The 24,036-nt window shown below is 37.3% G+C and overlaps 1 protein-coding gene across 1 annotated transcript in view; it reads right to left on the reverse strand.

The window, feature by feature from the left end:
- Positions 1-24,036, reverse strand: part of HGF (hepatocyte growth factor) — a 57,408-nt gene that overhangs the window by 22,904 nt on the left and 10,468 nt on the right. Inside the window, exons 2-7 of the mRNA XM_077179148.1 lie at positions 22,346-22,511; positions 17,600-17,712; positions 16,880-16,994; positions 12,607-12,749; positions 10,652-10,772; positions 5,926-6,044 (exon numbers count right to left, since the gene is read on the reverse strand). Coding sequence (XP_077035263.1) covers positions 5,926-6,044; positions 10,652-10,772; positions 12,607-12,749; positions 16,880-16,994; positions 17,600-17,712; positions 22,346-22,511 — 777 coding nt within the window. The remainder of the gene's footprint in view (positions 1-5,925; positions 6,045-10,651; positions 10,773-12,606; positions 12,750-16,879; positions 16,995-17,599; positions 17,713-22,345; positions 22,512-24,036) is intronic.

A 24,036-nucleotide genomic window follows, 5' to 3' on the forward strand; every position in this document is an offset into this window, starting at 1 on the left:
CTGAGGGCTTGTGTCCTCAGAACCAATTCCCATTCTAGCTATTGAGTCTCACAGAAAGCTCAAAACTTACCAATAAATTCTTGAGAAATCCTTCATTCATCTGTCGGTTCCACAAACAGGCATGATGGGAACAGTCTCCCTATTCCTGTTAATGAAAGTTGGGCTGGATGTGCACAGGAACAGGCAAGAGCTTGAGGAGCAGTGCCTCTCTCACCAGACACTGCAGATTATGCAGCACTTGCCAAACTAAGAAGTGCCCAGGCAGTCCAAACCTATAACTTACATAGTCACCTCCATCCAGTACTGGTCTTGTTGTTGAGGCTAATTACTCATCACCCACATACCAAATTAACTAAATTTAATATCTCTGAGCATGAACATCAGATGTGCAGAGCATTGGTGAAAGAGCCCTTAGACCACACTCACCAGTTCTCTTACAAGGCAAAATCAAGATCAAAATCTATAAAATTGAGTTCCCATCCTTAGCACAGTAAATCCTCTAAAATATAAATTAAGATCTGAAAATCCAAGGGATTGTTCCAATGAGGAAGACAATATGAATTTAGTTAGATTAACTGAAAATCAACAAGCAATCCTTACTTTGAAGTACGTACTAATATTTCATAATGGAAGTTCCCAGGATTTTTTGCTTCAGTTCAAATTTCTTTAGTTCTGAACTGAGATTAAAAGTACTGTTAAAGAAAGATCACACAAAATTCCACCTTATAAAAGACTACTATTTATAATTTATGGGTTAAGTGGCACTTCTTACTCCTTTAGGAAAGTTCATTATGAATGGAAGAATTTGGTAGTTGTTAGCAGCATTTTGCTGCTTTTGAACTTTGTGGGTTTTTGTTTTCTTTTTTTAAATTCTGGATGACTAAGATTAAACATGTTACTCAGACAGCCACATGAGGGGATTTCCCATTAGCAGTATTTCTATCTTCACACGTTCGCTCCAAAGTCCCCGACCAAAGGGCAATAATGCAAAGATATCCTTTTTTTCCATAAAACCCTCATTTTTTTGATACTTCAAAATACATAACTTTATAAATATGGAACAGCTCATGCATTCATAGAATCTTAAAAAGATTAAACATCATCCAGAGCCTTATGTGCAAAGCCACAGATAGTCCTCTCAGTTCTGGTTCTCACAGCAACGCCAGCATGAGGGAATCAGCAGGGGCCTTGAGTCATTCGACAGCTGAAGTAACCAGCTAGATACTGTTTCACACTTTAATCCCAATGACCCAGAAGAAAATCCTGCACAAATTTTAGGTCAATGGTGAGAATCACACTGACTTAAAAGAAGGTAGGGATTTTGCTGGAGAATACATGCTCTTTCATGACAATACAACCTATGTATTTGTGCAAAAAGACATAGTTGGAATAGAAGCAGAGTCCTAAATTATATCATGAGGAAAATACCTGTTCTTGCTTATATTCATGCAATTTCTCTTCTACAGTGTCATTGAACAGAAGGAAAATGTGCTCTGATTTGTGGCAAAACAATTTCAAAAGTGGATTCTAAATGTGATCCATGCAATTCTGCAAATGCTATTAAGAAAGCTGAGTGGCATTTTGAAGCTGCTCATGCTCAGTTGCATGCTCAGTTTTCTTCGATGTACCATGGCATAGTACAAGAATGGAAGAAAAACCCAACTGGTTTTCAGTGCTTTGCTTTTTTTTTTCAGTAAAAGCATATGAGAAAGTAAAGAAATCAATTATAGCCAAGCTTAAGAATCACAGTACTGAAGAACTCATTGTCACCTAAAACCGTCGCACATAAAATTCATTTGTCCATGAGCACAGAAAGATCTTTCCAGGCTGTTCCAGTGTCTACAACAAGGCTTTAAATACAAACAATTTTTATTTCAAATCTATTAAAAAAAAAAAAAAGTCTCTTCACATTTAGAGTTCCTAAATTTCACTTTCAAATGATCATAGAAATGATGAAAAGCATTTGAGAAGGATCCTTTTTGAGGCAATATGGATTAAGCTGTTGCATGAACAGTGAACACTGGACCTATTCTTTGTCTCCTTGTAAAGCATGATGGAAGGTAACACTTTATCAATCTCTAAATATCAGTCTCTTTTTCCTGCCTCTTTCTATAAACATCTTCATCTTACAGAAATATTAAACTTAAATGAGTCTAACTTTTATTTGTTTATGCACAATGATTCAACAAATAACTCTTTAATCAGGACTGTGCATTCAAATGGAAAGTTGAAATCTCTGTTTCTAAAGAATGACTAATTTAATACTAGGGGGTTTTTGCCTTCCCAAAAGCTGTAGGCACACTGCAACAGTTCATTTTTAGATCTAGAGTCTCAATTTTGGTGTTTCATTACTTGTTCTTTCCCATTCAACTGAGGCCTTTGTTGAATTTTCTCAAGGCTTTTCAAGGTTTGGTCACCCCTGACTACTGTCAGTGACTACTGGTGGCAAAGGCTAAATCCACAGTAAAAGCATCTGAGCTGTCTGGACATCAGGTAGGCATCAATGAAACACTGTCCTTAACACAGTAATTCCAAAAAGCTCTGCAGTTCTCAAATGACTGGTATACATAGCTTCCTTTATGGGTCTCAGCACCTTTCTGAAGCTCATCCATAGAGGAGCTGCTACACATTGGGGCTTTAAAAAAATCAGTATTAGTTCCCTACTCCTGTCTTCCCTGTAGTCGATGTTCTCATTTATGCCAAAATAACAGTCATTTTCCTTTTTCATGTTTGCTGGCACTGCTTCCATTTCTTCATTTCGTCCTACACTTCTTCATTGCTGTTAGTTGTCCTTTTATCCTCTCTTCTAACTAAAAATTGTCTCAAGCCAAAACCACAGACACATATGTGAGCAACTTCAAACCAGTCCTGGGGTCCCCAAAGTCTTAATCCAAATCCAGTTTTTGCAGCTTGAGCCATCTCTAATTCCTAATTGCTCCTGTCATCTCTTTCTCACAGCCCTGGCTGTAAGCCACAATGTTTTATGCTGCATTCTGTGCTTGGAAGTAAAATTACAATGCCCTCTCTCTCTTCAGTCTTAAAACCATATTTATTTTCTAAACACTTCCTTCCACCAACTTTTTTTGCTGAAAATTTTGTATATGAGCTGTTGTCAGCATTTTGGCTATAAAGCACACTAGCACTCACGGCATGTAGCAAAAAGCCACAAGCAGCATGCTGCCTTGTGGTCACTCCCCAAAGAGAGGACACCTACATTTTTGTATATGGTCCAAGGACTTGGATTTGCAAAGCATTTTTCCTAATTAGTATTTCTTGTAAATTAAATAAACAGTCCTCAGCATAGGAATTAAAAACCTGTGTGAGAATCCAAACCACAAAGCTATAAAGACCTATAACTCATGATGTTCTCTTTTTAGTGTTCTGAGATTGCAAACAGCCCCAGCATCAGAAACACAGAGCAGCCACCGAAACCCAGAATAGCCAAGTGTTTTGGGCTCCCTGCTAGGAGGTGGGAAAACAATTTTTTTTATGAGCCTCAAGAAAGACAGAAAACTGAAATAATTTCTTTTAGTATTCTGGCCATCAAGATGGTGATTTAACAGTAGCATCAGCAATAAATTCCCTCAGTGGGTTATAAAGGAAAGCGTTGAGCACCACTGCATCTTACATAGAGGACAATGTCATATGCCTGTGAGAAAAACCCTTTGAAAATATCTGCTGGATTAAGCTTTCATGACCACTACTTTTAAACTTTTTTCTCATAGAGATTGCCTTATTAATTTCAAAAGAGATACAGTATTCTGCAGGGAAAATACAGTTTTACATGTGAAATTTCCACTGATTTTAATGTAGTTTCTAACTGAAGGAAAGAATTTCTAGTTCCTTCAGTGAACTTTTGCCTAGAAATGAGACAAAAGGCTTTCATCACAATATGAAAATCATTACACTGTGTTTTGGAGTTGCTTTTAATTTCATTTTGATCTTTACCTTTTTACCTTTTCTTCAGGGCTCTGCTATGACTTGATAGACAAAGGTGATAATCCAGAATTTTTCAGGAGATCTCCCACCTAACTATTTTATAAGGCTGAGGCCAGACTCTAGATACTGGAAGTTGCATGAGGCGTAAGCTTACGTGACCAGCAAGGCCAGATGTGAATCCTCAGAACACTGACACATCAGCTCAGGAAATGCCAAAGGATAAAGGTTTATAAAAGTTGCATTTATGAAACCGTCAGCTGTAACTTAGGAATACTTTTTTTCATAATAGTAACAGGGGAAAAGAACAGTTCTAGTATGCTACACATGATTCATACGTTATCTAATAATTGGAGAAGTGTAGGAAGCAGTTTAGTTTAAGAAAACAAACCACAAACCAAAACAAAACCCAAACCAACACAGGCCAAAAATCCAAAGCAGCAGCTCCTTACTTAATGGAGCAACTGAAAATTTGAAAGATGATTCAGTTGCACAGCTAAGCAACGTGTTCACAAAGGAGATGGTCTGAGCTTTCCCCTTTATCAAAGATATTAGTAAGCCTAGATACAAAGACATTAATTAGTCCTGTAGTTCACAGGTAGGATGTTTAAATGGGTGTGACTTAATGACTGCCTGACCAAAACAAGCAGCAATCCTGCCAAGTTTCTTCTGTCTCTGGAGAACCTGATTAGACATTGCCCAAAGTATCAAAATAACTTTGCCTTTTTTACAGTGAAATATTTTTGATAATATATCTACCTTATACTGGAATTACAATGACATAAGATAGAAGAAGTTAAATCACTCTACACCAGGTGGTACAGAATATTCTTACTCAACTCTTGGATTTCAAAAATTGACAAATTTATTAGACCAGACTGAATCTCCAAGAACTAGAACTGGCCTAAGCTGTGAAGAGCCAAGGAGAGAAAATTCTGAATTATTGGTGATTCAGGCAGAAAACATGGCATAATTTGTTTGATAAGAATTCTAAGTGAAGGTAGAGAATCCCTCTTTAGGCAGCAACAGCTCACAAATAAAGTTTCACATCAGAGCTATTACCTCTTCCCTGCCACCCATCCCAATATTTAAAGCAAGTCTCAGTAAAACTGGTTCTGCCATCTGCCTTAGTTCCAGTATTACCATAAAAGTACAGAAAAATTGCTTTGCTCAAGTTTTTAAGGAATGACCAAGAGTTCTACCTTCCTTGTCCCATTACTTCTCCTTTAAGACATCTAATTATCAGTAAAATAGAGCTTTCAGAGCTGTCAGCAAAGTTAAGATGATCTGAGCTTTGTAGACATAACATGCTGTAGTAAGCTCTAAAATGCTGAACAAGACAATCTCAAAGTGAGCATCCAACAACTGTACACCTCAATGTCACTTTGATTCAATTTGTCTCTAAAGTGTGGTTAACAAATGCCACCAAGTTGTAACTGATGAATGAGAAGAAATTCATTGCCTGTGGACTGCTTTGATATAAAGTGCTGAATATCACAGAGAGACCCATGTGGAAAATAATAATTCTATCTTCAGCACAAGAGTGAATAATGTTCAGGACCCAAGGCCTAGAACTGCAAAGCAGTAAAAAGTTGTTAGCAGAGGACACTGAGGAGGGATTGTGTGTGTGCACCAAATGATATTTGATACTCTCAAATGATAATGCAAATGTCCAGCATGGCCAAACTGATACTGTACATGAGATCCTCATGATTTTGTTGCCTCACTTTTTTAGTTCTTCATTTTCATACATTTTCATGCAATTTTCAGTACATAAGACATACACATATTCCAGTGGTAAGTAACACACAACTCTTCTTTCCTGTCCAGATTGAATATAAAGTGTTTATAGGAGGCCCTCTTTGAAAGCTGTGGTTTAGAAGCCAATGAAGGGCAATGAATGAACTAGCGGTGGTCCTACACTGCTTGAAATATCTGTGTCCAGATTTTGGAAAGGAAAAGGAAGTAATAAATTTTGCTTGAACTCACCACACGTTTTAATTGCACAGAACTCCCAGGGGGTGTTAGGGTCAAGAGTGTAGCACCATGGTCTCAGCTTGCCATCAGGATTGCGGCAGTAATTATCATCAAAGCCCTTGTCAGGATATCTGCAAACCACAACGAGAAACGCATCAGGGAAATCTTCCTGGCAACACTGCACTGACTTCTGCAAGGTACTTAAAGGACACATTTCAGCAGAGGCAAACAAGAACTGGTCCCTATTAACCTTGGGTCTGATCCTGTAGGATGGATGCAAATATGCTTCTAACGCTGTTAAAAAGTTAATAACATATAAACACTTTCCAAATCTGCAGCAGAGTCAGACCTCCACTGAGGGGACTCCCTGCTGTGCTAATGCACAGGGTACCGGATAGGCTAACTCCACTAATTGTTAAACTCTTGCTCTTGTGTCTGTCAACCCATGACCAGACACTTAAGCCACTCATTTCTTTTTAAAACAGACCAATTAAATGTGGATTATCTAAATACTGCCTGCCATGCTGGACTCATTAAGAAAACAGGTTCTTCAGTGCAACAGCCCTGGGTTCAAACTGGAAGATATTTTGAGTAGCTTTCCTACTAATGATAACTCCATTTTTGTAACAGAGCTTATTTCTGGTCACGGCCTCATTTCAAGCAATGGGACAAAGAAGGAGAAAAATAAGTAAATAACTTCCGTCTCACTTTATCTCATTAAGACTTGATAATATTGGGCTATATTTAAATGTTTCCCCATTCCTACAGCATCACTGACTATCAGACAGCTATCCAAGATATGTAGGGTTTTTTTGTATAAATACATGATACTAACATCTGTAAACTTGAAGGAGATAAATGCATCAGGTTCGTTTTTTTTTTTTTTCTCTAGAGAATACAAATTGTCTTAGCCTTCCAGTTTTATTGAAATGTGTTTGCAAAAGAAACAAAAAGTAGATTTGCCTCTGAGGAAAACCTGAAAAGTATGGGAGAGAGCAATAAAGTTAACTGCTTGGGAACCTGAATCCATTTACAACTGCAAGCAGATGTGCTTCACACAAGCAGATGAAAATATGATTTACAAGTGTATGTTTTTGCTAGGATGCTTTTTCTGTCAAATGATCATGCTAATTTTGACTCATTTGCAACTTGATCTCCCATTTCTTAGGAAAAGTCAGGTTCCTTCAACTATACAAGGGACAAGGATAAGGTTTAAGTAGAATTCAAAATAAAGAAAACAAAAATGACAACAAAAACACCAAGGAGCAACCTCACCAAAATGGTAATTCAATGGCAGTCAAGAACGTGGTAATTTCAGATCTAGCAGCAATACCCTGTTTTCTATTAGGTGTAAAAAAAACTGTAAAGAACAAGTTGTGTCCAAGGATTTCCCAAATAAATAGTTAATGGGCTAATAATGCAGAGGAAAATGATATGAGTTTGGCCTCCCAGTAGATGCAGTGATGAGCTTTGATGCTGGTGGAACATGTTCCATGTCAAATAACGTGGAAAGTGCATGTTACCACCCAAGAACCAATGTGAGTCCAGAAATGGCAAAGTATCTGCAGTCACAGCTCACAAAAAGCATTCGAAACAGCTCCTGATGCAAAGAATCCATGTTCTAGAATACAAACGTCTGTCTTTGCACTGAATGCTCCATCCTTCCTAATATTATATGGCCTATTCCCACAGTATATCAAATATGGGTTATTTACTGATTAAAACTTTGGTAGAGATGTTCTTCCAGGATCAAGCTTTGAGTGTCTTCATGGGATGGTGTTGTGCCTGTGAGCCATATCTTTGCACTGACTAGATCTACTTGTCCATTTCTTGAGCAAATAACCCTAGACTTCCCAGTCAAGTTCCTCCTCCCCAATATTAAGGGAAGCTTCTATCTTCCCTCATACCCAGCAAGCAACAATTGCTATAAAAAAGGCCAACTAATGCCTTTAAGAAACAAATATTAGCAATAACATAAAAAACAGGGCTTCAAACTGTTCCACACAATTCAACAGTGAGGCTATGCAGGATTCTTTGAGAGGTGTCTCTTTGCTGTACACACTCCTCCTTCCCCAGTACATTTGAGCACAGACCCCTTTCTTAGACCTAAGAAAGAGCCTGAGGTGTCAGAGATCTTCTAGAACTCTATATATTTCTGGTTTTTTCCCCTTAAAGCAGCAGTAGCTGTACTTCACAGCCAGAACTGAAATGAAGCATCAAGATACATATCTGGTGTCAAAATCACCATGTTTTGTTTTTAAAGACATGTAGGACTGGAAACTTAATTTTTTTATAAAGTAAATTTTCATGCAAGAGATAGAAATTAGTATCAATTATTAGTACCAGGGTACTAATAAAGCAATGTCTGCAGTTATTCACATCCTACGATACACTTCAACCCTACTTTCCTCCTTGTAGTAGATATTTTCATAAGATGTTTGAGTTTGAGCAGAAAAGGACAAAAAAGTTTTCTCCCTTATGATGCTCTATGCCCAAGACATTATCCTCAGAGGTCTTCCTTCCATCCTGAGGCATAACTGTGTCTGTGAGGAGAACATAAGAGAAGTGGTGCTTCAGAATATAATTCTGCATCCACTAAAAGCTGGAAATGGGCCATGCAGGAGCTGTTTGGGAGAATTCCTTCTGCTTGCTTCAATCACATCTATGCAGACAGTAAACATCTTCAGTAACTGACCTCTGAGGGGAGTAAATGTGGAACAATTCATTGAGGTGACAGAAAAGAGAGTTGTATTTACCCTGAGCCAAAAGCACTGTCCAGCAGCATGCAGACCGGTGCATTAGGAAAGATTTCCATCTTTACTCATTTTCTTCATCATTGCAACTGATGAAGCCATAAATGAAAGTAGGTTTAAATCTGTGCAGATAGTCCTTCCTGGTTTACAGGTTATTTACATTACACCTGGATGATATACTCTAAGTGTCTCTAGAGACTGCTATATTTTAATGAGTCATTTGTTGCAGACCTTTGCTCTATTTCTCAACTTATACAACTATGAAAAAAATAAAACCAAAACCCCAGCAAACCAAAACCTTCAGCATTTTAAAAATGTGGTATAATTAAAATATAATTGCTGCTACTTTTAGTGACCATTCACAGAGCTAATTAACATCAGTGTATCAGAAACATGCTGGACTACATTACTCTTCTGAAAGCCCACTCAAGTCAGTTCGATCTGGATGGGTTGCTTTTTGATTAAAAAAAAACAACAGCACTTTATTACTGTCTGAAAACTTTCAAGAAGATGTTCTCAGAAGGAATTATTTCAAAGAGGAAGACGATTGTTCGTAAGACTGTGGTTAGTCTGAAAAGTCATTTTGCAAAACAATCAGAAATTAATGGAAAAAAAGAAATTTCCTCCTGACAGTAAAATTATTATTGTTTGTACCCATGAGTTCTATAAATGTTTCACTCCAAAGGAACAAAACTGTTTCTGTGACTTATTCTAGAAGGCACAGTATGTGCATGGCAGAACTCAGAAACAGATTATCTTCAGTCCCACTCTGCTAATACAAAATATTTATTGTGGCAGAACAATGGGATAGACTGCTATTATTCATGAAACAGATCATCCAAGCCAAGGGAAAAAAGAGATTATACCACATAAGCTCCAAAACTCCAGATCCCCCATATTTTGCTGAATAATCAGGCTTTCTAAAATCTACCAGTACCCATATCTCTTAGAACAAAAATAATGCTTTATTTGGTGAAACACTTTAACATTTAAAAAGGTACTTTCACTGGAAGGTGTTAATTTCTGATTTTCTTGATTATTGGAGTCTTTGTCTTGCAGTTTAAGTTTATTCAAAACAATATATAAATAGAGTTAATCCAAAATCCAGAATAAAACTAAAATGAAAATGTAGTCCAGTTTGAGATGAACAGAGACCCCCTCCTGTGTGGCCTAACCCCTTCCCAGCCTCTCCCTCCCACAATACTTTCAGAAGTGTGTATTATAGATGACCCTTTGTAGTTGGATGAATTTGGCCCTGTAGGACAAATGCTAACAGGGATGAAATTTGTCTTGCTATTTCTGACTCAGCTTTTGGCACTGTGAATCAGTGCCTAAATTAAAAAAAGAAAACAAGTCTAATAAAGAAATCCATGATCATAAAATGCTAAACAGAATGATTAAATCCTTTCCCAGGGTGAATAAACAGATGTAATGGTCAAACAGTTCAGTCAAACAAGTTGGATACTTAAATGTGATTATTATAGAAGGTCACCTACAGCTTTAAAGCTGTTCTGTATAGCAAAAAGAGGATATTGTTATTTGACAATATTGAAAGTTTATATTCATCAATTGTGTTAAGAGATCTAACAAAAATTTGTTACTTTAAATCATTATTTACTATGTGATTAAGGTATTTAAGCTGACTGCAGCTGCATACCAATACATACAGAAATATTCAGAAGTTATTTATTTACTGTCAATGAACTAGGGAGGAATTTTTGATCAATTAAAGCATTAGCAGCATTATTACACCAGTCAGGCACAGGATGTAATCAGAACTGCACAAAACAGCCTCTACTTTCCATCCTGCATCTCCATTGTGTCAGTAGCCAGCCTACACCAGGGGCCAGGAGCCCAAGCATCTAAAACTGGTGAACTCCATAAATTTCAGTTGAGCTAATGCTAGTTTTACTCAGGTGGTTCCAGAATGTGTGTAATTTTCAAATTATGACCACATGGTCTTGCTTGGGGGTAGGAGAGGTTACCTCTCTGGACGAAATTTGTGCTTGTGTGGTCTCTGAAGATCCCAGCGCTGACACTCCTTGCCTGTCTCAGTGTGATCCATTGGCCCCCTATAACTCTCTCCATTGCAGGTCATGCATTCAACTAGGAAAAAAAAAAATGGACACTAGTCATTTATTACACTAATGCTCATGCCATAAAAAAAAAAGGCAAAAAAAACCCCAACAACAACAAAAAAACAAACACAACGTCCCCCAAAAAAACCCCCACCAAATTAAAATCAAACCAACCCCCCTCCCAATAAAAAGAAATAAAACACAAAGAACTAAAACCAAAACCAAAACCAAAGAAATCAACATAAAAAACCTCACATATAATGATATCAACCTAAAGAGGTACTAAAAAATTAGATCTTTCTGTTGGGTTGGTATGTGTAATGCCCTTTGGAATATAATTTTATCTGTTAATGCTAATCCAGATGCTTAAATTTTATATCACTTTATAGGACACTTCCAGTTTTGAATCAGGTAGAGGGGACCTATTAGAGGCCTTCCTGCTTCTATCATTCTTTTACTAACCTTACTTACAGTTAGTAAGAGAGAGAGAGATACACAGCTAAGGAAGAAGTATTTTTTAAAGGTGATATTACCTAATTAGGCCCATTTATTTTTCTAAATTACTGTAAGTCACAGTATAATTGCAGTACAAGTTTAAGTGCAGAATATTGGCAAAATCCCAATTTCGGTGCAGTAAAGTATGTCTCTTTATATACCCAGCATCTCCAGCTATGTATGATACTGTATCTTTTTGATGATAATGGTTTTTGGCAGCTCAAACCAAGATACGTTTTCAGTCCTGGTTTGGGAAAGTGGATAGGGTGTATGGAGGGAGAGTGGTCAAAAGTTACTAAAGGAATTTGAAAGCATTGTTGAACAAAATTTAGAAAGAAAGGTCGGAAAATATTAAAAAAAAAAATCACCAGAATTTACTGTAGACAAACTTCTCAAGTACTCCCTAATTACAGTAATTGTAAGGAAGGATCATTTAGAAAATACTATTTTAAGGAATTATGGATATCACAAACCACCAGCTACCAAAGTTTTCATCCTACAGTGAGCTCCAGGTCAAATATCCCATTTGCAGTTCACATAAGTTTATCTTTAAATTATAGATTTTCACAAATTCTCAAGCTCCGTGTAAATTATTCTATTCCTCCTTCTCTTCCTCTCTCCCATTCAGTCTCCCTCCCTCCCTCCCTCCTTCCCTCCCTCTCCTCTTCCTTTCCTAAGGACAGCACAGCTATTGCATGTGATATATTAGCAGGAAAATTAAAGGCATCCTATCTTGAAAATTTAAATAGGTTGATTGACTGGAACTGAATTGGCTGATTAGCAAGATATAAGAGCTTAATTTGGAGGTTAACAGAACTTAAAAGTCAACAAATGCAATGATGCATATAAAGTGTCTTCTGTGACTTGAAAGTCAAATGGGGTTGGATTTGCTAAGAGTTATACTCATTTACAGTATTTATTCAAAAAGCAAAATGCATGCTTATCTTAAGCTTTCACTTGTAATCCAGTATCTATATTTTCATCAAAAAGAAGACGAAAAGCTGATTTTACCATGGAATGGCACTAGATGATTTTATCACATAGTAATACTGAAATTGTAATGGATTCACTATAGACTAGACCAGCAAAAAAATAAAAAAAGGATCACATTTGTGTGATCAGCACAACTTCATTGTTCAATCTCCTCCATAGCCTGAAAAAAGCTGCTGAGCCTGAAACCTTCCAGCATACTGGAATGTCACAAGATCATCTCATCCTGTAACTTTTTTTCTCACTGTATGAGTTCCTCTCACTGAGAAATCACCTATTCTTTCTCTAAAGGCCATGAGCAAGTGATTACTGGGAGCTCTATGCGGCTGCTGCCGGCAGAGCAGAGGCAGCTTTCTGCAGGAGCCGTGCTGGGTTACCTTCTGAGCAGAGGGGGATGTCACAGACTTCGTGGCGCATCTCGGGGCTGGTGGTGAAGCACCACGGGCCTCCCTCTTCCCCTCGGGGGTTCCGGCAGTAGTTTTCCCTCAGGTCTTTTCCCCGATAGCTCGAAGGCAAAAAGCTAGTTTTAAAATGACAATCATTACAGTATAAGAGCATGCAAAGGTTGGGGTTAATCATACTATTTTAACAAACAGTTAGAAACAATCACATTTCTGCTTCCTTCTCCCTCCACCCTGTCTAAGCAAATGCACACACCCAAATATCTGTCCGTACACAAGTACACATCTTCAGTTGGGATTACTCAACCTAAATGGCCTAAATCTGGGACAATTTGTCTAGCCCATAGCGTGCTCAAGAGAGTTTTACTCCCATCCCTCAGCTGTCCAGAGACAACTATCTAGGGCAGAGCCAGAGGCAGTCACACACTCCCTGCCAGCCTGCACTGTGTTCTCCTTCAGGAGCTCTGGGTCCATAGGGGCTGACTGGGTCTGTAGCCAGGTGAGGGCTGTCTGTCCTGTGCATGTTGGCACATAGAACAGGTCCAGCTGGGCTCAGAGCTCACCTACAATGTGAAACCCACAAGCAGAAAAACCTCTTTGCATCCCTGGTCAGGCAGCAGCAAGAACTGATCATCAGCAGCATGCGAGTGTGACCAAGTCTGTGCTACACCTCACTGAGAGGCTTTCACTGCCTGAAACCAGGGACTGCTTTGTATTTCAGCACAAGAGATTTCCCCAGATGCCATTTTAGCTGTTCTTAGCTAAAGAAAGTTCATATTCATTTAGCATGTTCCTTCACGCTCTGCCACAAGTCCCACTGTGGTCACCTTAGGGTCTGCTACACACAGACCCACTCATAATTGCATTGTGTGTGTTCAGACATTTAACAAAACTCCAGCTGACTTAACATGTCCAGGATCAAGGGGTTTTCTTCTCAGGTATCTGTAAAAGTATGTGCTTACATCTAGAGAAACTATGTAATACACAGTGACACACACACACACACTTCATATAACAGAGATATATAAATATTTACACTTAAAAATAATGCTAGCTTATTTACCCCACAAAATAAGGAACAGCTAACCCCATAGTAAGGAACCCAACCCCAGAGCTGGTCTGTTTAATGCCACCTCAACAGCTCATGACCACATTCAGGCTGCACATTGCAGACAAATCTGGGGCATTTCTCTACCAGTTACATTGCAGCAATACTAAACAGCAGATAAATCTCTGGAGTTAGAAAGCACCTTAAAATCAGTGATCTGTCTCATGAAGGTGTTTTTGTCAGTTGAAATACTGGGCTAATTACATAGGTGATCACATAAAACATGTAACTGAACTTAATTAATTTATTTAATTTTTGAGATTTATGAGATTTGTTCCATTTTTTATCAGTATTTAAGCTTTGGTAGAAATATAAATAATGCACCTTTTATTCTAAAAGTATCTAATATTTTATTTTGAGTGCTTTGAGAGAGAGAAACAAGAAGAAAATTTTGGCATGACATTTTATTCAAGTTTTATTCCCATTAATGAAATACTTGAACTAACTGAAGTGAAAAATACCTCTTTTAATCACATTGAGGTTCTAGTCAATGCAGTATGGAAACATCACATAAAGATGCTTTTTTATTTTTGGTGCTTGAATAGATTAATTTTTATGTCATTCCTGCTGCCTATAAAAGTGGTGCTTCTTTTTTCTCCTCTGTATTCTTATAATGAAAGTATCTTAAACTTTTTTAATTAAAGACTCTCAGGTGAACATTTTTGATGAGACATTCACACCTGCATATGTGTTAAAGTGGTATGTCAGTGCCTATTAGAATATTCTATTTAAATTTTCTGCTCATTAGAAAATAAAGAGAAAAGGCATCTCGAATTACATGAGATATACTGTAAGAGCATTAAAAAAAAAGAAAAAGTCTAAATGAGTAGCACTAGGGATGCAAGATGGGTCAGATATATAAATGGCTTCAACAGGTACTAAAGCAAAGTTCTTGAGAGAGGAAAAGATGAGTTGCAGTAAAGATTTACCCAGAAATGGAAGAAAGGGCCACTACTAAAACTGATGATTTAGTTCATCTCCATTAGGTAAGGAAAGAAAGAAAAAAAGCCAAAAACTGAAGCCAGTAGGAGTAATGGTAAAAACAGATTAAACCACACAAAAGCCATGGAAACTAGCCAAGAGTCTACAAAGCATTGGTCTGCTCTTTGACCAATTCTCTTTTAGACCTTTTTACATTGGACTTTTTAATTTAAAACTCTTTAAGAGTCTTAAAATCTGTACTAGGATGGAGATGACAATAATAGAAAGCAGATATTTGCTGGGAATCTCTGTGTTCTGATGGAATACAAATAAATAAAAATATGACTTGCTAGATTGAAGCAAAAGTTTAAAGTTTCAAGATGTTTCAATTCTTCTTAGAGATATAATTCAAAATCATTAAAATACATTTCTCCTTTAAATATGAAAAAGGGATTTATTTTCCAATGGCACTTTGAGATAATCAGCTGTTGAGAAAAACCAACCTACAAGGCTAAGCCTTTTGTACTAATAAGTTCCAAACACACCACTACTGTCTGCTTCTTCCCACCTCCCTCATGTCTCTGATGATGAAATCATATTTTCTGATGTTGAAAAACAAAATTAGCATGCAGCCACCTCATTTATCCGGTGACCTTTTAAAAATTAAACCCATTTCACAAGGCAGGAGTACAGTCACTCATAAAATTCATCATAGAAGAGTGGCTGTCCAAAGGCATTGAATAAAAATCTGTGTGTGATAAAACTGTGTATGCTGTGTATTAAAATGCAATTTAGTGATAATATGTGCTATCTGGACACTTTCTCTAATTATATAAAGTCACATGTATATTATGTAGAATAAATGCTCATTTTTGCTTAGGTTATAATGATTAAGAATTCTGTCACTTCTGAAAGATGAAGATATCTAATTCAAGGTGTTGAGTCTCAAGAAGTCATTGCTGTGGGATCTGGTGGTATTTATGGAATGCTCCCAGTTAAGAACAGGTCTGGTCCCAAACTGAAGAGCAGACACTGCCTTCTATACTGTAAGAGCCAAGTCCAGTAAGTCTAAGCCTGAGGCTCAGCTTTGTAACACATCATAAGAGGACAGAATTCAACTATCCTTTGCCTTTTAATGTTGTTCCAAGATATCCTCTTGCACACTGGATTGATTTGGTCAGGACAGGACTGAGCAGTGCACAACCCAGTTCCTCAGCCATCTCCAGTTTGGCTCCTCCTAAACAAATTGCTGACCCTGGGAGTCTGGAGCAAAGGGCAGCAATGGGGATAGCAAAATTATGGGTGAAAGGACATTTTGGTATTTTCTCTTCAAGTTTTGTTATCTACATGGTTAAAGACAGTACAAAAATGTTTAAAGAGGAGTGGTTAGAGTACACCAGTACTTTGTAGTCCTTTAACTGGTTTCTGGGAACATTTTTTGGGGATGAATCTGTTTTTACCATTACTCTTACTGGCTTCAGGTTTTGGCTTTCTTCTCTTTTTCCTTAGCCAATAGAGTTCAACTAGATTTACTCTCAAGGTGTAAGTTTGGCCTCAGTTTCTCACTATACCAGATCCTACTCTGAAAAGATAAGTCCTGTACATGCTCCCTCAGTTTTTAGCTTCTATAATCTGAAGGGAAGGATTTGAAAAGCCTCTTCATCCTTTCCATGGATTCATTGCCTGGCCTAAGTGCTCCATAGAGTTTAACATATTTCATAAATAACAGAGAATTGACAGTAACTATGCAAAATATACTAATAATATTATACAAATAGGTGATCTACTATCCCCTGCTTCCTAATAATGTGGTTTTCAAAATTGCTTATTCCTTGGGAGTTGATTAGAAAATAGTGATGAACTTCCAGACCCTGGGCTGAAATAATGCAGATGCTTTGTTTCTGCCAGTAGTTAAGAGATCAAAAGGATATACACAGAAAAAAAAAAAAAAGAAAAAAAAGACAAAACCAAAAAACAAACAACAACAAAAAAACCACAGGAAAGAAAGAGATACAGACACACAGGCTGGCATTAGGAGAGAACTTTTTGGAGAAAGTCCAAGATAGGGATTTTCTGGGATCTGGAGAATGGCATGTCTTGGAGAAAGGCAAGAATATACCTAAGAGATTTTGTTTTCTAATGTTAGTTTTCCCATAAATTCTTATACTTTATGGAAGCTGTCTGGGCACTATTCCATTGTCTCTGCTCCTGAACTCTTACCTGTGCTCATGGGGGATCATTGAATTCCAGGCCTGACACTGGATACCACTTTTGGTAACAGATATTGTTCCTTTATAGTCTGCTCCTTTTCCAATGATACAATTTCTGACATAATCTATTGAAATAAAAGAGAAGAAATGAGGGATTTGGTTTATGTATGAAAAATTAAAGTTCATCTTCTGTTTCACATAAAATAATTATTACCATTTACCTACTTAAATCTTAAAATACTGTTTATTTGTTGATATATATGCCTATATTTTCTTTTTTTTTTCCCCAAATATTGATCACTATCTGACCCCCAAAAAAATCCTGTAAATTTTTCCAATGTATCTGATTGAAAAAAACTCCATGTCTGAGGACTCATGTATCCTACGCATTAACGAGGTACATAAGAGCAATATTAAGTAATAAATGGTAACTCATACAAGCTCACACTGAGCTGCTCAGTAGTAAACTGAAGTACAAAACTGAAACTAGTATGCATGACAGTAGGCAAAAATGTAGATTGGAAAACTGACCAACAGCAAGTATGTAGACAAATTTGCATGACAGCAAACTCAGGGTATGTGTAAATAAAGCTGTAGGATGCAGCTTTCAAAATGCATGAAAGCACCCATGCCCAGGATGTTCCTACAGCCAAAAAATCACTGACTGACCTCAGGGGTTCTTTTTCCCCTCCCTAGCTGGGAAAACAAAATCAGTAAATAAATCAGTTACCCTTCTTTTCATACAGATCAAACGCATGGTCTTGCTTCTTTCTCACACCATTTGTCAAGCTGTTGAAGGATAACCAATGGCACCGTTTTGTAACTCTGTCATAAGCAAAAGCCCTGCAAAGAAAATCTGGATGAGAAAAAAATCTCTGTGTGGTTTATAATAATGACACATGGCCTGCCAAGGAGCATGCAATGACATCAGATTTATTTTTACTGGGAAAGTCAGAGAAACAGTCCAAATTACAATTTAAACCCACAACTGTGCTGAAAAGAGCAAAGAAACAAAGAAATTAAATTGATGTGGTCATTACATTAAATACCAGTTTGGTTGTTCACACTAATCTAAGAGTTCCCTTGTCATTAAAGATCTTTATTTTAAAACTTAGATAAATGTGACTGAGACAACATTTGTGTCCTCAGTTATGCTGCTCCCTGGGAGAGAAAAAAAAAAACAACTGTGAAGACTCAAACATCATCTTTGCTATCATTACAATATGCCTCTGAAATAGTTAAGTATCTCACACTGATGGATTGAGGAAAATTCAAGCACAAGGAATCTGTTTCTTGCCTAGAACAACAGAGACTGTTTAAAAACAAGATTTTTTTACTTATATTTTTAGTAATAAAATAAACTGTGATAGTGTACCTAGAATCTTTCCTTGCTCACTTTTGTTTTCTTTTTTTTTCTCTTATTTTAAACTGCTTTCTAGGAGTGAGTGTGTTCTGAATTGGCTAGATATGGGGGAGGGCAAGAAAGACAAACAAAACCACAGAGTAAAAACACTTTATTTCATTACTTGAAATTAAAAATGCAGACAGTTTTCTCCTATAACAGTTTTGAAAGGATAGTCTTTAACTAGAGGTAAAATACTTTAAAGGATTTTAAAACTCCAATTGACCGCCTTGGAGGGGGAAACTTTTTTCCTTAATTTTTTCATTTGAACCAAATAACAAATAACTAGCTTACCATAAAATCTACATTTTTGTCACTCATCCCATACCTTCTAAGATATTTTATTCTGATCTGAGAAGGCATTTTAACACTACTTGATAATATCCAAGAGTCACACAGATTTCTTACACTTCATCCATACTTTGTCTATGCCATATTCTTCAGCACTGCATCCTTTAACAAAAAGTTCCTTGATCTTCATTTAATTCACCATACAAGCTTTCTGTGTGAGATCTTGCTGGCTTCAGTTAAAAATGTTACAAGATCCTATCCAATCTCCCCAGTCTTCTCTCTTTCAAACATCTTCTTCATTATCGTTTCCATCACCAAACAGATTTTTCATCCAACTGCTCTCTCTACTCTGTTGACTCCAAATGTTTCCAACCTGCTAACCTTCATCCCTCTGCCCTTGTGCAGCCTTCTGTTCTCTTCTGGCTGATTCTCAAATTTGAGCATATCCAAGTGCCTCTAACTCCATCACTCACAAAAATATCCTTGACCTTTCCTGCCTTTCCAATTACGTTCTCGTTTCCGCTCCTCCCTCCTGAAGTGGGAATGCAGAATGCACTGTTTACAAACTATTCTTCCAGTTTTTGCCTTTCAGATGCCTTTTGGTTTCTTTCCAGTTTGGCTTCAACCAGTTCTGCACATAAAAGTTTGCAACAATCTTTTCTTGGACCCAAATCTGGAGGGTTTTTATACCTCCAAAGTTGACATATTTGAGCAAATTCTTGGACTTTCTTCTACTGATACTGCCGATCACAACAATTTTTTTTTGGTTTCTCTTTGTACTGAGGTATTCTGTAGATTTTCTTGCAGGTGCTGAAATTCTGTTGTCTATACTGAAATCCCTTCCTGGGTAAATACAGGCATTCCAAGCAGATACCAAAGGATAAGACAGTGACAACTTTGCAGCTAAGGAATGGACACACCTGCAAAAGTCACCTGTATAGTAAATAAAAGAGTAACTGTAGTGATTTTTTTCATCCATAGGGTTTGTTTTGGGAAAAACCCCAAAGATGACTGTAGGAAAACAGAGGGAGTTTCACTGCTGAGGATGGTGAAACAAAGGAATAGAACAGTTCAGAACCAGCTTGATAAAACTGACAGGGAAGGCAGAAAAAGAGGCTCAGGGATTTATGAAGTCAAAAACACAGTGTAAGTGAATCTCAGGAGTTCTTTGATGGAGGATTTTAGGAATAATGTCATAAAAAAGAAACAAGTCTAGATAAGGATCTTGTTACTCAGCTGGAAATGAACAATATCTGTGTAAGCATGACAGCAAAGGGAATAGAGGAGGTGTCTGTTCTCAAAAGTTACATATATTAGCTTCAACAAAAAAAGTGTTAGAGTTAAAACCATCAAGGATTAATGATTAAACAATAAAACACTCAAAATTTACTTGCATGTGACACAGAAACTCATAATGAAGAAATAGAAAGTTGTCTTAATTTCCCCCCACCTCCAGAAAATAAGGAGTACCTGAACCTTTGCAAGACTGTAGTGCCTGAAATCTGCTACTTTTACCAGTTTCTGGCAAAAAAAAAAACTTAACACTGTTCCTGCTTGTGTACCTCACAGTGCACAGGCACAGATGTTGTTGCTCCCAGTAGTACTGTCACAATTATGTTACAAAGCAATTCCATTTTTAATTCTTACATAAAGCTTACATACAGAAAATAAAACAACAGTGCTGTGACCCAAGTGATGAAGAACTGCTGCATGGATGTGGAGTATAAGAATCAAGCCATGAAAATGTCAATAAACATAGGAAATTTCAAGTCTCATATTTCAAGCATTTAAAATGTCATTTTGTGTTACTTCTTATTTTAGAATGCTCCCACAGCAGGCAGGAAGCTAATTGGTTTTCATTTAAGTTGGCAACAAATTTCACCTTGTAATAACCATGTACTGGTATGAAGTTAAAGACTGGGATCCTAGAAATAAAGGGGAAACATTAGTAAACACTGGATCCTTTAAAAGGGAACACATGCAAAATGTGTGTTTACTGTAGCATCAAAGAACAGTTCACACTGCAAAAGGATCCATATGGGGCCAAAAGAGAAACCACAAGAATGCTCTGAAATCCCTGTGGAGAAAATACCATGCACTCTGTGCACAATGGTAGCACAGGCAAGACCTCATCACCTACACCTCTCCTGCTAAAGCAGGTTTTTAGCACCTTCCCTGCTAAAAGCCCACCAGGGAAAGCAGGAATTCAGAGAGTAAGTCATCAGGGTCTGCAATTCTTCTCCAGATTCAGTGTAATGTAATTGCATGACAGATTGCCACTCTGTTATCTCTGAGCTGGGCTTTTCCAAGCTGTACTCTCAAAGTCCCTCATGTCTCCTTTATGTTGTTGCATTGATTCATTAAGGGAGAAATTGCCCTCTAAGATATCCATCAGACACTTTGTAAAAAAAAAAAAGCTACAAAACATGAAAACATTTTAAAAATTCTCAGAGACTCTAAATTAATTTTATTATAAAAGAGACTAGACACATATATTAACTTGCTCTTTATTTTCAGAACACAAAAGATAGCATCTGGAGCAACTACAAGTGGCTGGAGACAGTTTTCCTAAACTCATGCTAGAATATAAAATTGTTGTTTTCTTGGAGTTATTCAGGATTTTTTTTATACTGTGATACTTAATTTTGCAATACTTCTTGCTGCTGCTCATCAGAACTCAAGGATGTCTTGCTGTATTGAACATAACCTGTTCCTTTTGGCAATGACATCAGTGGAAGCCCTATCAATAGGGAAAGGTGTGGCTTGTACCAGGTGAAAAGTATCAGTGCCTGGAAAATATTTTCTATCTGAAAAAAGTTATTTCTGCTCATGATTTACACATATAAACAGAGTACAGAATTATCCAAACGAGATCTTGCAACAATGGAATTAAAGGTTTACTGGAGAACTTAATGACAGTTGAGAACCTTCTCTGCCAAGGAAAAATATTTGTTGTCACATTTCATCCAGTTTCCATTTGTGCCAATTGTCAAAACTGTTTTATGTTTCAAGTTCAGGCTCACGTTTAGCCCAGTACTCACCAGTACACAAGTCATCCACTCTCTCCAAGATCTTCTGCACTGCCTTTCATTGATTACTAAAGGTCTAGACTAAGAGAGGCCAGGGGGATCATGTAAGTCTAATACATCAAAAAAATGATAGTGATTTGTTCCAAAAAATAATAGAGAGTGTGTACAAGGCAGACAAGTGATCAGCTGCATGATGTGTCTCTAAGAGACAGCAGATGCTGGAGGATAGCTATCCACAGCCCAGGTTTGATTCCACTGTATCAGATTCGCAGCACTTGCCAGTGAACTTCAGCAGGGCATGTATCTGTGCTCCATGTGTGAGGGTCTCATTGATTTCAGCAGGAGTAATGTGCAAAGAATGAAGGCAGAATATGGTCTGAAGTGGTGCTGAAACACTGCAGCTGTGATGTGTGACAATAACCATTTTATAAGAGACATAAAAATCTCAGAATGTTCACCTAATGCTACATTGCAGCCCAAGTCATCAGCATCTTAACATGAGTACATTTCAGCTGTGTTATGGAAAAGATTACAGATTGGACAAGCTAAGAAGACAGACAACTCAGATAAAGCCTCAGAAAAGACTGACACTCTCTGGACAGGTAGAGCAAGGTCACTGAAATCAAAAATCACAATCTTAAGGTTCTTCTCAGTACAAGCTACCACTGATGACATTTACAGAGAGACCTTTGATCAAAGGCTTGTATATGTGTTTCCTTGGGGAAAAAACAAACAAAAGAGATACATAACTTACTTGCAAGTGAAGGAAAGGCCCTTGTTCCTGCTGCATCTCTTTGCACATTGCTCTGTAGTATTTAACAGCTTCGTTTTTACTTCCAGTGTTTTGTTTACTTTAATGAGCATCAACTCTCCTGTTTTTTTGAAGTCATGAAGAGGATTTCTCTTTTTGCCTTTGCCCTCTAAAAAAAGAAATTAAGAATAAGAAGAAAAAAACCACAACAAAATAAAATATTGGTAAGAAGAATGCTGAGATTAAGGATGGCATTAGATATGGATAACATTTTCTAGGAATTATCTTCAGAACCTAAAACATAGAGAATCTCTCACAAAAATAGGGTATAAGCATATAATGCAGAAGAATTTATTATTTTAGACAATGAATTCCATTTTTAAAACCAAAATAGTAGGAAGTATAGCAAAACCAGTTTCAAATAAAGATTGCATAATGCTGTAAAAGGGTAAAAGGAGAAGTCCTCATCCTTTGTGAATTTTTTTCAGAACCTGCAAAATATGCCCAATAATTATCTGAGATCCTGTAAATATTTCCATGAAAAGCTCAAGTGAAAAAGAATATCACTTGCTGAATGCAAAAAGCAGTTCTTAAAATAATACACTTATCACAAATTGTGAAAAAAATCGATTCTGGAAGTGACACAAAGTAATAATCACACTGCTTCAGTGAAGACTCTGTGTGAGTCGTGTGTCCAGTCTAAGTGTGACTGAACTAGAGTTGTAGCTCACAGAAAAGATTATAAGGTCAAACAGAGGCCATAGCATGGAAACAGTCTGCAGTGTTACAAAGATTCCTGCAAAAATGAACAAAATGATCTTGCTTCCATGTCTCTATTGAAAAGCCCAGAGGAAGAGGTATCAAATTGAGGGAGGAAGATTGGCTAAAGATGTTTGGCTAAAGTGCAAGTGGAAAGGTCTTTGTTATCTGCAAGAAACTTCCAGAATTTTCCCAATATTTATTTGTACTTTTGCTTTGCATTCCATGAAAACCAGTCTACCAGTGAAGGCTATTCCATTGTCTCTGAAGACAGATGAGCACATCTGGAGAGTAACTGTCCCTATTCTGTCAGATGAGTGACATAGGGAGAATAAATTGCCCTGTGGATCTATTTCTCCTGTTTCACTCAGTGATCCCAGATGATCTTTTTGGATTAGATGGCTTATCCACATAAGGTTAGGTGAATAAATTCCTCCTTAGTTTACAGAGTAGATAATAGTATTTTCCGTAACTTCTTTCCATGTAACTGTATTCACAGCTGTCCTTTCATTTTCCTCTACAGACTCTGCAACAATAATAGAACACAAATGCTCAGGTTCAATTTATTAAATTTCACCAGAGGTTTTCCAATAGACAAAACCTCATCCTAGTGCTCTGAATAGATCCTCATGCACATGCAGAGTGCACTTAGGCCAGTAAAGTTTTGCTTGGTGCACTCTGCAGAAGCTCAGAATAACTGTAAATTGCAATAGCTGAGGCTCTGAGGAGTTACTGCCAGCTCCATGTACTGGAAACCCAAAGAGAGCTTAGGAAGTGTTCCCTTTGAGAACGTCCATCCTGATCACTGAGTTTACATTTGCACTGGATTCAGCTAAATCACACCTCTCAGTGGTGAGTTATCCCTAAAACATCTAGAAACATCACAAAGACATCTACATTAGATCTCATCATGCTTCAGCTTTAAAAAAAAAAAA

Source organism: Agelaius phoeniceus, chromosome 5 (genome assembly GCF_051311805.1).
Source record: "Agelaius phoeniceus isolate bAgePho1 chromosome 5, bAgePho1.hap1, whole genome shotgun sequence".
In the NCBI taxonomy this organism is placed as follows: domain Eukaryota; kingdom Metazoa; phylum Chordata; class Aves; order Passeriformes; family Icteridae; genus Agelaius; species Agelaius phoeniceus.